General features: G+C 40.6%; 1 protein-coding gene across 3 annotated transcripts in view; it reads right to left on the bottom strand.

Annotated features, from left to right (window-relative positions):
- tle2b (TLE family member 2, transcriptional corepressor b) overlaps window positions 1-13,179 on the bottom strand; it is a 77,732-nt gene that overhangs the window by 45,208 nt on the left and 19,345 nt on the right. For all 3 annotated transcript variants that reach the window (XM_063467508.1, XM_063467510.1, XM_063467509.1), the window contains exon 4: window positions 1,622-1,666. In XM_063467508.1, coding sequence (XP_063323578.1) covers window positions 1,622-1,666 — 45 coding nt within the window. The remainder of the gene's footprint in view (window positions 1-1,621; window positions 1,667-13,179) is intronic.

Here is a 13,179-nt window from a genome sequence, read left to right as displayed (position 1 = left end):
TTTATAGGTAAAGTTGGTGTATGTTCATGTGTATGTGTTTCCTATATTTTATATTAACTACATGTGCAAAAGTGCAAAGTGCAAAAGCAATGTCACTAAAGCCTTAAAATAAACATGGTCTAGTACACCCCATGCCCCCCTTTAGGCTCACCCCTGCTTACTGCAGTCATCACTGCGATAGTAGGACCCCTGATATCAGCCTTGTGTGTAAACACTGTGTGTGCAGACAGACACGTTAAACTGTTACACGGTGAGAACTGAGCGCTGCAGAGTCGCGGTTTTAAAGTATCAAAGCAAAAATTTTAAGTTATTAAGTTACTCGATGAATCGCTGCAGCTCTAAACTGAAATGTTGGGCAGTGACCTTTACTAAAATTTCAGCCTGTTGAAACAACTTGCTACTTTAGCGGCTGATTATTAGTCTTCATAAATGAGGAGGAAAAACTGGGATCACTCCATCTATGGAGCCTGTCAGTAACCATAGAGGGAAAAATCTTTCAAGGCCACTTTTTACTCATTTACTAGTGACAAAGCAGCTGTGAGGTTCTGAAATTAAACTCCAACATGGCCGTGGAGTATTTGAATTCTTAATCAAATTATTGAACTTTATTAATGCATATTTCACTCCTTCTACTGCAGCCAGTCTGAATCCAGCAGCTGGGTTTTCTATAACCGTGCTGCACCATTATAGTCCTTTGTGGACTTAAAACACAAGGAAGAGCATAAATAACATTATATGCCTTATAAATGATACCCAGCTAAATTTTCTTATTCATAACCTATCTACAGAAACACAGATGGGAGCTTCATATATTTAGTTATTGCTTTCATTGCAGTTTTAAAGAGCAATCATAGTAGTAGGAGAAAAAGATAAATGGATAAAAGGTTTCGCTTGGTTTGGGTGTTTTTTTTGCAAACTGACTCTGACAATAGGTCAGTTGGATGAGGCTTATTGAAAATTCTACGTGCGACCCCAGCAGGACAAATTCACGTGGACCATCTGCAAAGTGCCCCGAGATAATACAAAAATGTCCGATATCTTCAGTCAGAGTAGCGTCAGCATAATCACTTCACAAACACTTGACTGTAGCTTGCTGTGTGCTTTACTACTCTAGGAAACAGACGGTGCTTGTATTTTAACAACTCTGTACTAAGTAGCAGGCAGAGTTCACCTAATGCTTTGGGGAGAAAGGCTAATCTGCTGTGCAGGCTCTCCATTTACAAGCACACGAATAAACCAAAGCGTGTGCACAAAATCATTTAAAATACGGAAACAAATTAACACACTCCTACCCACAAAATACCTCAATTACTTCCAAATATATACATTATCAGAATACTAATATCATGCAAAAATTCAGTCAAGAGAAATATTTGTGTGTATTTATCTGCAAAGTACATTTTGAAGCTATTTTTATGGTGGTGGTGGTATGCATTAACCAGCATTACAACCATACATTTAACCAATAAATGCCCTATTTGTTTGCATACATAGGGGTTGCAAGAAAATACAGTTTAAACCCAGCCACATTACACTGTACACATATGCATGGCAACCAAACACACAGCAACAACCTGGAGGTTGGAAGAAATCCAATCACACTACATGCAGAGTTTCTTACCTGCTTGTGCATCTCAATGTTGAGACCATAGGACATCTCATAGTACTGCGGAGACACACACAGAGAGACACACGGAGCTTTGTTAGCATTTTATTCACAGCCCACATTAACATTCATTCTTACACAAAATCTCCCATTGAACAGCTGTTGCTCGGCACAGCCGCATATGCTGCTGTTTGTCACTGTGGTTTTAACGACAGAAAGAAAACGAGCGCGCGAAAAGACGGAAAAGATGAAGAGCGCACATGGGATGCACAACAAGTGTGTGTCTGTCTACGTGGAGGTAATGAGATATTTTTGTCTCAGTGTTACACGAGCATTTGTATGTGCGCGTGTGTTGTGCATGTGTCAGGGTTTCTTCCTTTTAACAGTTTGACTATTTGTGCACAGCTGCCAAATGAGCATGACATTATGAGTGTGCTTGTGTGTGTTAACTGCATGTTGTTTTCTCTCACCGTTTGTGTGGATGTTGGTTTTATGCGCACGAACAGCTATGCGTTGTATCCGAATAATAAGACTCTGTGAATGCTTACGGTGAACATATTGTGCTCGGTGTGTGCATAGTCTGTGTGTCAAATACTCTACAGGCACAAAATCTCTTTCCACACCTAGGATTACCATGAAATATCTGTCCGGATATTTTAAGTAAAAAACATCTGGCAACGCAAGGCGTAAATGCACGCACAACACAGTGCAACTGGATTGCTACAACCTTGGCCAAACCACATCTAAAAGCTGGTATTGTGAGCACACAGGTGAGGTGTAAATGCAGACTTAGTGTGGCCACGAGTAAAAAAAATTAATTTACGCCTTCTTCCTGCTTTTTGCCAATTTCAAAGGCCCTTTTTTAACAGAGAAAAACAAGAGCCCGTAAAGCGTCACTGCTTCCCTTGATGTGGGACACAAGATGTAACGCCTCCAATCAGATGTCGTTATCCAGCTAAAAGCTTAAGCTATCGAACTGATTAATGATGGATTCAGCTGACTGTCAATCATTTGCAATATTTTAATGATTAAATAACTTACAAATTTTAAAAAAAAGTGTCTTCTGCATTTATATGCAAATAATTATTGCATCGTTTTACTCCATTTTCTGGACTAAATGACTTATTATTTAACTAACAGACCGACTACCATAGAAACTATTATCAGCTTTAGCCGTGCTGTGCATAATGTGCACATATCACATCAAAACAAGCTCTAAAGAGGTCAATAACACAACATATCAATACCAGTGCATGTCAGGCTCCTGTCCCGAGTGAGTATGTTTTGTGTTCCTTTGTATGTTTGACACCGGCACAATACCTGCGCCTCTTCTTATTAAATGCCATGTGCTATCACCACTGCACGTGTTCCCTTCCTAAATATGTCTCTCTCTCCTCTGTGTGTTTCTGTGTGTACATCAGTAATGTTCTGTAATGGTGTTGGCGGCGAGCGGCACACAGACAGCGAGGATCCGTCATGGTGACAAAGGCATCCTCTGCCGGTGGATGAGCAACGCTCTGACTGATGAGAGTGAGACACGGCTCTCTCCCCCCCCCACTCTCGGTATTCTCTTGCTCATTTTCACTCGATCGCTCTCTCTTCTCTCCATTTATTCCCCGCCTCATTCGGTCCCTCCCTCTCACTCCAATCTCTATCTTTTAAGGGGTTGTCAGTCCATCTTTTCTCTCATGCTGCTCTCTACTTATTCCCTTCCCTTTTTTCCCTAGCTGTCAGATGTTCTTTCACTCTCCATTTCAGTGTATTTTTCTATTTCCTGTCTCATTTTACTGAACTCTGTATCTTTGCCTTTATCTGTCTCTACCCATGGATTCACCTATCCATCTTGAATTCAAATTACATACTTGGAAAATGTAAAGAAGAATAAGAACAATGTTTTTAAAAGCAAGCAGTTTTTGCATCACTACAATATATTTACAATATTGCAGGATTACATACTAGCGTACCGCAAGAATGACTAAAGATCAAAAGCAAAAGGAAGACTTTTGAAGAAGCTCGGTGCAGTTTCACTGGTTTTTCCCTCAGGTAGTGACATGCTGTGGCACATTTTGCTGCTTCGGTGTGTCAGTATTCCCGTCATTAAGCTTTTCGTCTGTGCATGTGTGAAATTCTCGGTATTTTTGCTCTAGTTCAGAAATGAGTGGCCACCTTTATAAATAAAGAATTTACATTTTCATTTATATAAAAGTGATTCCATGCCATAAAATATAGCTATTATTGGGGAAAAGACACCACTGTGAGTTGACAGATCGTCCTTAATCAAGGTATAGTAAATCACATTGACACATCAGTACAATTTACCCATCAGGGCCTCTAGTGGCTGTATGAATTATTACTGGCTTGCCAGGAACGATGGCAGACACAGAGTGACATCATTACTGTAAAACATCTTAGAAAGGAGGTTGAAATGGATTTTTTTTTAAACTGCAGGAGTCGAAATCACCATAAGTCATCTTTGTGCCCCACCGCGACCAAACCTGACTCCCTCTGTTGTCACCCTCTTGTCCCGTCTCTCCTTTGTCACCTTCTTCCTCCTGTGCATCCTCTCTCACTCTCAGCTGCCAAAGCCTTTTCTGTTTTTCTGGCCAATTATCCTTTTCTTTCATTTCTCTGACCTTCTTTCCCTCTCCCCATTACACTCTTTTATCCCTCCCCCCTTGTTTTATCTATCTGCCGTATCATTTTTGTTTCTGTCCCTTACGCTCTCTTAGCCTTTCTTTCCCCCTTTTAGTAATTTCTATCAATCATCCCTCTCCTTTATGTTCTCGCCCCGCTTCATGCTCTCTCGCTCTATTGCCATTTTCTACTTGGCTCCCTTGCTTTGTGTATTTTGTCCGCTCTCGTCCTTGTTGAGTGCTATATCTACATTTTCTCCTTTCTCTCCCTCTGTCGAGCTCACCTCCGCTGTGTATTTAGTTCTCTATTCTTTCAATTTCTCTCATGGATAGACTGGCCAAAAAAAAGGAAAGAAAGAAAAAGAAGTCATGTTAACAAAAGCAGATGCAATCTTGGGATCTCGTTCACCTGTGAAAATGCAAACAAACTTTGCTGAAAGCATATGCACACAAACACATGTGAGTAGGTCTTTGCATGAAGGTGTCTCCCTTTCCAGCCCCTCTCAACATAAAGGACATGTGACATCTCTCTTTGTTCTCCCCCTCTCTCCATCTCTCCTCAGCTTCTCTCTTCACCTCTCCATCATTACACCTCCCCTCAGCTCATCCCATCGTTTTAACTCGATTCCTGTCTGTCTCTCTTTATTAATTCTCCCTCCATCGCTGCCATCAGCCTCACTACCTGTCATTACTCTTTCCTTCCCTCCTCTCTTACATCTTCCTCTTTTACAAAAAAAAAAAAAGTAGTAATCAACATTTTTAGTATTACACAAATAGCTGAGTGCTACAACTGGGGCTCCTATATTTGAATACAACCTTGCCAGATAACTTCAGCAGCCGACCTTTGCAAGGGCACTCCAGTCTGGACTTATACGAAGCAGCTGACTGTACAGTTGTACGTTATGCAAAAGGCAGGGTACCCATGGGCAAACGACCTACAGTAAAGTGGAAAAAATAAATAAAGACAGCCACAGCTAACAGAGATTAAAAATGAGCCTTTAATGACAGGGTAAGTTCAGAGCTCGATAAACTCTCTCACATTTAAAACTTTGAAATCAAGCTAACCTGCAGCTTTTCCACTGTAGCAGTGGCAATTAAGGAGAACTGAGACCAAGAAAAAGTTACAGATAAAACTGGGCAGAAGCAAAATCCTGCAGTGGAACAGCACAAAGCAGAAATCTGGCCTACGGGATACATCCTGTGCAAATAGTATATCTTCCGGGATGAAATGAGGAATTGTTGTTGTGCTCATTAAGAGGTCTTTATGTCTTACCACAGGCCCTATGATAAACAATTTAGTTATGTAGGGTCATCTAATGGATTGCTTTTTATAGGCATTTATAGCTTTTTAATGTGTATATTTGATCACTCACTATATTGCATGATATAGAATATCACATTTGGTACTTTTCTTATTATGGATACTGATTTTTCATGTCAGTGTTTTGGCTTTATTTGCATAAATGTATGTGGAGTTGTTTTTGGATCTATGTACTGTATCACTGTAGGTATCTGTAAGTATCACTATTTGTGCTTTTGTTATTGCTGACAGAAGATTTCTGCCCCCTGTGTTCATCGCAGGTTAGGACCAGTTGGTGCTTTAACACCCACATGAAAATCAGAAACACAGAAAAGCCACAGCCTAAAATTTCTTTTTGCAGTATTACAGGGTATGAGCAACTGTGAGTGCTCACATTCTTGTTAATATGTTTTTTAGCTTGCATGAGACCAAAAGCAAAACATGTAATAGCTATGTTGGTCCACGGTTTAAAATGTAGTATTTTTATAATAAAGGCGGTTGCCGGGGGGCATACTGTAGGGATGAGACTCGTCACTTGAGGAACCAAACAAAATGAAAAGGTCTATTTTAAACCACACCATGATCTTTTCCTAAATTAGGGTTGTTTTGGTGCCCAAAACTAACCAGGAAAGACTAAATTGTCTTCAACTTTTTATTGATTTGTAGGAAAAGTGGCTAAAACTTTCAAAAACTGAAAAACTCGAGCCTATCTGGAGCATATCCCAGCTACCACAGTGCAAGAGGCGGGGTACACCCTGAACAGGTCGCCAACCCGTCGCCAGGCTAGCACAAAGATTCACACATACGGGCAATCTACAACCATCCATTTACCCAATCCCACTAACTGCACACCACCGTGCTGCCCTATAAGGATATCTGACCCCCACAAATTCCAGTTCATTAACCCTATAATGCCCTTTGTATCATATTTGATACATGAGTTTCTGAGACCTCTATCTCAGCAACATGATCAATACTTGCCATAATTTCAAAATGTTATGGACAAAAGTCTTTTTTTTGTCTAAAATTAACATTGTTGTTAACGAAAAGTTGCCAAAAACACCCAATGTGTCAAATGCGATACCACAATATATAATAAATATATCATACACAACATGATATAGCAAAAACAAAAATTGTGGATTTTGTTATAAGGGTTAGTAAACATCTCAGTTCCAAAAAATCAGAATTTTGCAGGGTCTTTGGGTCTTACAGGGTTTCTTTTACTTTTTGTATACTTTGAGTGCACTGTTTGGCAGCACTTTTTAAAATGTTTCTACCACTCCTGGCTCATTAGAAAAGACATGAACACACGGATTACCTTTAAACATTTTAGGAGAGAGTACAGGGGAAATAAAACCTCCATAAGCAGCAAATAATTATTCAGTATGGTGTGCATGCAATATATAAACTATTAGGACTTAAATCTAAGTCAGTATAAAGAAAATAAAACAGGAATTCCCACACATAGAAATCTGCAGGATTTTAAACACCAAAAGATGATAAGAAGCTAAGAGCTGAATGGGACACAAGCCACAAGCCAGCATATCATTTACAACATCATTTACAACATCGCTGATTTACACTGGTAACTTGCTCCAAATAGAAATAGGCTCTTTAAACTGTAAAATGACTGGTCCAAAACTTGTCTCAGCCAGGGTTTCCTTTGAAGAGGCACAAAAGAGGAGACTGAAATGTAGTAACAGTTGTCCAGTGGGAGTAGGCCAGACAGCAGTGAAGTGACTATTGTACTCTTTGTGCGATCTCTGCAGAGCGGCAGCGACAGCACCCTATGGGAGTCTGGTCTGATGAAGCAGTTAAAAGTTGTGTTTGATTTAAAATGAACGTGATTGGCACTTACAGTACAGACCACTATTAATGTCTTTGTTTTGATAATACTAAAGTCAACCACTTCACAAATATGTTTAACTATAGTCTGTAGAACTGAAGATGGAAAATTATATCACAACGTGGGACTGCATTGTGCATATGCACTCCAGTAGTAACAGATGCACCACACAGTCCCCTACAGTAGGCGGGGATAACAGCTGCACTATGACTACACAATATGACTAATAAGGCTTCTGTCTGAACAGTTGAAATTGTTGTACTACAGTATGTTTTGTCTGTTGTAGTCCTGTTTTTAATAAGTTCATCTCCTCTTAACTGCTTGCCCCCCCAACCTCCAATTACACCCACTGATGCCTGCTCTTCTGCCTTATATAATCCCTCTGTTGTGTCACTGCAATCTCATTCAGCACTCAGTGTAAGATCTATGGTGTATGCAGACTTTGTGGGCATGTGTGTGTGTGTGTGTGTCGCACACACTGCAAGGCACATGCGCTGGATGAGCATGTGTGTTTGTGTATGTGTGTGGTATGTTAAGCCTGGCAGAGGGGCATTAAGCCAACTGGCTGACATCACTTACCAAGAACACCCAGCACTGCCCACCCAACGCGCAGAGACAGAGAAGTGTGCACGTGTACTGTGGTGTGTGTATTTGTAACAGACAGTGAAGCTTCATCTGAAGATGATGGGAACTGTAAGGACACAAACAGAGAGCTTGGGAAAGTGAGACTAATCTACTTGGGTTATGTATATTTTCTATTTTTAGAACAGACTGAAATTGGCATGAGCACATAGCCACAGAGGCATTCACAGCGCTCTTAGATTAAAGTGAATCCATCGCCAAATGACATTTAATGAGAGCGTCTTAAGTGATGCAGACATTGTTATCGGTGGCCATAGCTGCATTAACCTAAATGTACTATTGTGCGTTCGAAAAATTATAGACACACATGCACAAAACATGAAAAACGGACAACACAGGTGCAATCCATTAGCAACACTAATACAAAAAAACAAGTTCACCTCGGTAAAAGCGAAATTGTCATCAATCCCCCAAGGTAATGTGAACAATAATACATAATTATTGTTTGCAGAATAGTTTGGGTAACAAACTGGGTTGTTTTTATTTTTTGCTTCATTTTGTTTAGAAGCCAAAATTTGATAAATACTGTAAGAATATGCAATTTTATTATCTCGGAATTAAGAGATTGATTTTAGCAGCATAATGTGTGCAAACAAAGACGAACGCAAGTGCCCGAAATCTGCACTCTTTCTAACGGCCATTACACCTCCAACTATATGGAAGCATTGGGAAAAACAGCACTGTGGCTTCTCAGTCAGATCCTCTCCTCACTCGTCACGTCCGGTGTCAAAACACCAAGGTGTTGACAGCCAAATTGCTCGGCCCAAGGCTTTGAGCCAGGATTTCACTAACCCGTAAGTGACTTCACAGAGGCTACATCCATCTTTTATATATATTAGTTTTGGCACAGACTGAGTAAATTTAATAATATTCCATGAAAGTATTTTCTTTGTGAATGGAAAGGCAACTTTGCTTCTAAGATACTGGCTTGATTTAATATGAAAACTGACCTCTACTGTAAGTAAACTGAACAGGAATGAATTAACAGACTGGAGCAAGTTTAATTTAATTAAACACTTAGTTGCATCTGCAAACTTTTACTTTTCTACAAATCTGAAGTCTTTTTTATCGTTTTGAAAAGAAAGCAAAATCTTAATTCTTTGACTTGTGTGCAACTTTTCTTTTTCCCTTAAAGTGAAGCTTTTCACCCATACAGCTGAGGAGAATAAAATCTGCGAAGCCTTAAAATGTTTTCAATTCCCAGTGTAGCCAAACAAAAAAAGGAAGAAAAAAACAGAGAGAAAATACTTGTATACTCATGTTGAGTCTACATCTCACTCACTCCATTATCACTCCTTCATTTTCTGCTTGCTTTTCGGCTCATTATGTCAGTTCAGCAGGCGGGTTACTTTAGATAAATGAGGTAGCAGTGTAATTCTTGTTTATCTGATCGAACTGTAACATCCCACTCTTCTGAACACACTTCATATCTAGCATCCATCTCCTGCTAATAACATACGGACTGCACTGTCATCATCGGGGCACAAACAGACAAAAAGCATTCCTGCATTTCTCTCAATGAAATGCTCTCTCTCTTTCTCTGTCTGCTTCTTTCTTCCCTCGCTCTTGTGTTTCCCTCCTCCTTTCCACTCTTCCATTCTTCAGGGAGTGTTTGCTCTTTCGTTCCCCCACTCCTGCCCGCCCTCCCTCCCTCCACCCTCATGGTGCTGAGAGAGTGTCAGACAACAGTGCCAGACTCTCTCTTTCTCTTCCCCTCTATCTCCTCTATGCATTCTGCAAAGAACGCTGGCAGACTTTAAAATGAGCTTTAGGAAGTGGGTCTAATCCAAGGTGATTTATCTAAATGGGACATTCATTTGTGTGTGTGTGTGTGTGTGTGTAACGCTTTACAGCATGTTTGTATTCATACAGTCTGTGTGTAGCTTACAGGCATGCTTTTACTCGAGCATGGTGTAAGTGTGTGTGCGTGTGCGAGTGCATGTGTGTGTGTGTGCGTGTGTGTAAAAAAAGCCTTAACAAAAGCATTGTTCATCGATGTCTCTCGGGCGAGCTTGTCTCTTTCATCTGCCCGCCCACGCACACGCACTTAGACACACACACATACCACCAATGTTAAAACATTTATTAGCACGCTGTGCTAACCCACATCGGAGGTTATGTTAGCAGACGCTGACTTTTTTGTTGTGTCCTGTCAGCGGGTGACGACTAAATCAGTCACAGCCGACATCCAGTTTCACTGCAGCCTCTCTTGCAGCCAGTTTCATCAGAGAAAGAGAGTCACAACAACAGCCGGATAACTGACCTTGAATTTCAGGGGTTTCTATCCTTAAACACATGTGTACAGTATGTTCTGCAACAGAGACTCGCTCGGTCTTTATGAATACTCCTATCTTGTTTGTTTACTTCGCTCCAGACAGTTCAGACAGGTTTAAGATTCTTAAAACGGACTCAATCCTTCCCTACATCTGGCCATGCTTAAATCCCTGCCTGGCCAACTCCCACTCGTGGATGGTGGGGCAACATTTAGCTTAGCACAGTCCAATCCCTTTTCGGGTTCTGCCCTGTGCCTTCCTCCTATCACGCATCACTTTTATTTTTTTACTTCCAACTGATTCTTGTCATTTCTCTTTTTCTGAACCCTCCTCCATCATCCTCATGTAGAAAAATCTGCACTTTCTTTCTTTTCTGGGTTTCTCTCCGTCCCTCTCTCTTCAGCAGTGTCCTTGCTCTGTTTTTTCCCCTCCCTCTCGCTCTCTCTCTCTGCCAATGCCCTTGTGGCCTCTTTCTCATATTTCTCTTTCATCTCAGTTTTATTCACCCCTTTTTCTATCTATCTCACTGTCCCCATCTCTCTCTCATTGCTTCTATACGCCCTCCTTCCTTTTCTCTACATCCTCCACCGCCTCCCTTTCCTAAGCAGTCTGTGACTGTAATGTTGCTGAAGAGAACACAGTGTGTCATCCTGAATCAGACAGATGAGCTGGGAGTGGAGTAAAAGGCTGAGAGCACTGCATTAATCCACACACACACACACACACACACACACACACACACACACACACACACACACACACACACACACACTAACACACACATAGTCCCTGCCTGAGGGGCTGAACGGACAATGCACATAGATATATACTTGCACACACACGCACACAAACTAAGACAGAGAAACCATGCACAAACACATCCTTACAATGCTCCAGAAAATGACTGCATGAGACAAAACATGAGCAAAAGCATGAAACTCTATAATGCAAGCCTGATACACACCGTGATTCTAAAAGAAAACCCGTTAATGTAAGCTTTCTAGGTAATAAATTATATAAGAAATGAAATACCAAGAGTATTAAATGTTACTTATTTACTACTGTGACCAACCAGTGGGGTTTTTTCTACCTCAGTTTTTTTTAATCGTTTTAAATTTGAAAAATTGAGTAGCATGATGTTTCTAAGTTTTGATGTTAATGTAATGAATGCCAACTAATCCTTAAAATGTAAACTTCTGCAGTAAAAGCTTTTCAAAAAGTTGCCATAAAACAGCAGGAGGTGTAATGCTAGCCTACAGCCACTAGAGGAGGCTTAGCTTAGTTTTGAAGTTATCTGTTGATACTGTCAGACTTGTTGATCAGTTTCACAAAAAGCAGGTGTGTAACATCAAACAAGGCCTATTGAGGATATAATATGAGTAACCATGTCTTTCACTGTTGCATTATTTTCCACGAAAGCTTAGCATGCACTAAAACAGTAAGCTATAATCACCGGTCACGTTATTCTTAGTTACTCCTTGCTCGTACTGGGTTTGACCCTATTTTGCCTTTAAAACTGTCTCAGCTCTTTGTGGCACGGATTCAACAAGATGATGTAAACACTCCTCAGATTTTTGGTACATATTGACATGATATCATCATACAGCTGCTGTCAGCTGCACATCCACTATGGGAATCTCCTGTTTCACCACATCCCAAAGGTGCTCTACTGGATTGCGATCTGGTTACTGAGGAGGACATTTGAGCGCAGTGAACTCACTGTCATGTTCAAGAAACTGGTTTTGTTTGAGCTTTTAGACAGTTTGTTATCCTGCTGGAAGCAGCAATCAGAAGATGGTTACACTTCCCTTTTGGTAATAAAGGCACGGACTTGATCAGTTAGAGTACTCAGCTAAGCTGTGGCATTTAAATGATCCTCAGTTGGTACCAACGGGGACACTGTTAGCTAAAATAAAAATCACCACATCGTTACACCACCAGCGGCAGACTAAACTGTTGATACAAGGCAGCATGGAGCCACGCTTTCATGTTGTTTACACTAATTCTGACCCTACCATTCAAAGAAATCAAGACATTTTTCCAACCTTCTGTTGTCCAGTTTTGGTGAGCCCATGCAAAGTGTACCCTCAGATGCTTTTCTGCATACCTTAGATGTAACAAGCAGTTATTTGAGTTACTGTTGCCGTAGTGCCAGCTTGAAACGCTCATTCTCAACACGGCTTTTTGAGCTGCCACTCACCAGATATTTTCTCTTTTTCAAACCAGTCTCTGTAAACTCCGACACGAATAACAAGCCACATTCAAAGCCACATAAATCAACTTTCTTCCTCATTCTGATGCTCCGTTTGAACTTCAGCAGAACATCTTGACAAGGTCTACATGCTTTAAATGCATCAAGTTGCTGCTGTGTGATTGGCTGATTAGATATCTGCATTAAGAATCGCCTGTGTAAAATTTGTAATGACTACAGTATTTGCCATGTTCAGTCTAATTATTAGGCTTCTTGAGTTATGAAACGAATGCTTTGGCTTCGTATCACGAGTCTCCATTTGCTGTTTGACACTTAAGGCACTTTGAATTTGTTAAAATCATCGCTTTATGTTTCAACGGTAGCTTGAAATGATGACAGCTCTATTGTTCGCAGTCCCCTCGTACAGGAAGGGAAAACACAATTATAAAATATATAATTTCATACCAAGCGCTTCATCCTGTGATTGTTTTTTATCATGAAACGTAATGCAACAATATTTTGTCTCTTGCCAGCAGCATGGCCCTTCATTAACCCTAGACCCCTGCAGCTCCACTGTACCTCACTTACACACATAGACACAAACGCAGTGATGGAGAGGCCACCTAATGTGATTCCCAACTGCGAGCTGTCACCCTCCAGTAGACATGTCTTTTTTAAACTCTAT

This window comes from Pelmatolapia mariae, linkage group LG23 (assembly GCF_036321145.2).
Source record: "Pelmatolapia mariae isolate MD_Pm_ZW linkage group LG23, Pm_UMD_F_2, whole genome shotgun sequence".
Classification (NCBI taxonomy): domain Eukaryota; kingdom Metazoa; phylum Chordata; class Actinopteri; order Cichliformes; family Cichlidae; genus Pelmatolapia; species Pelmatolapia mariae.
The sequence above is the reverse complement of the archived record's forward strand: the minus strand, read 5'-3'. Positions and strand labels throughout refer to the sequence as shown.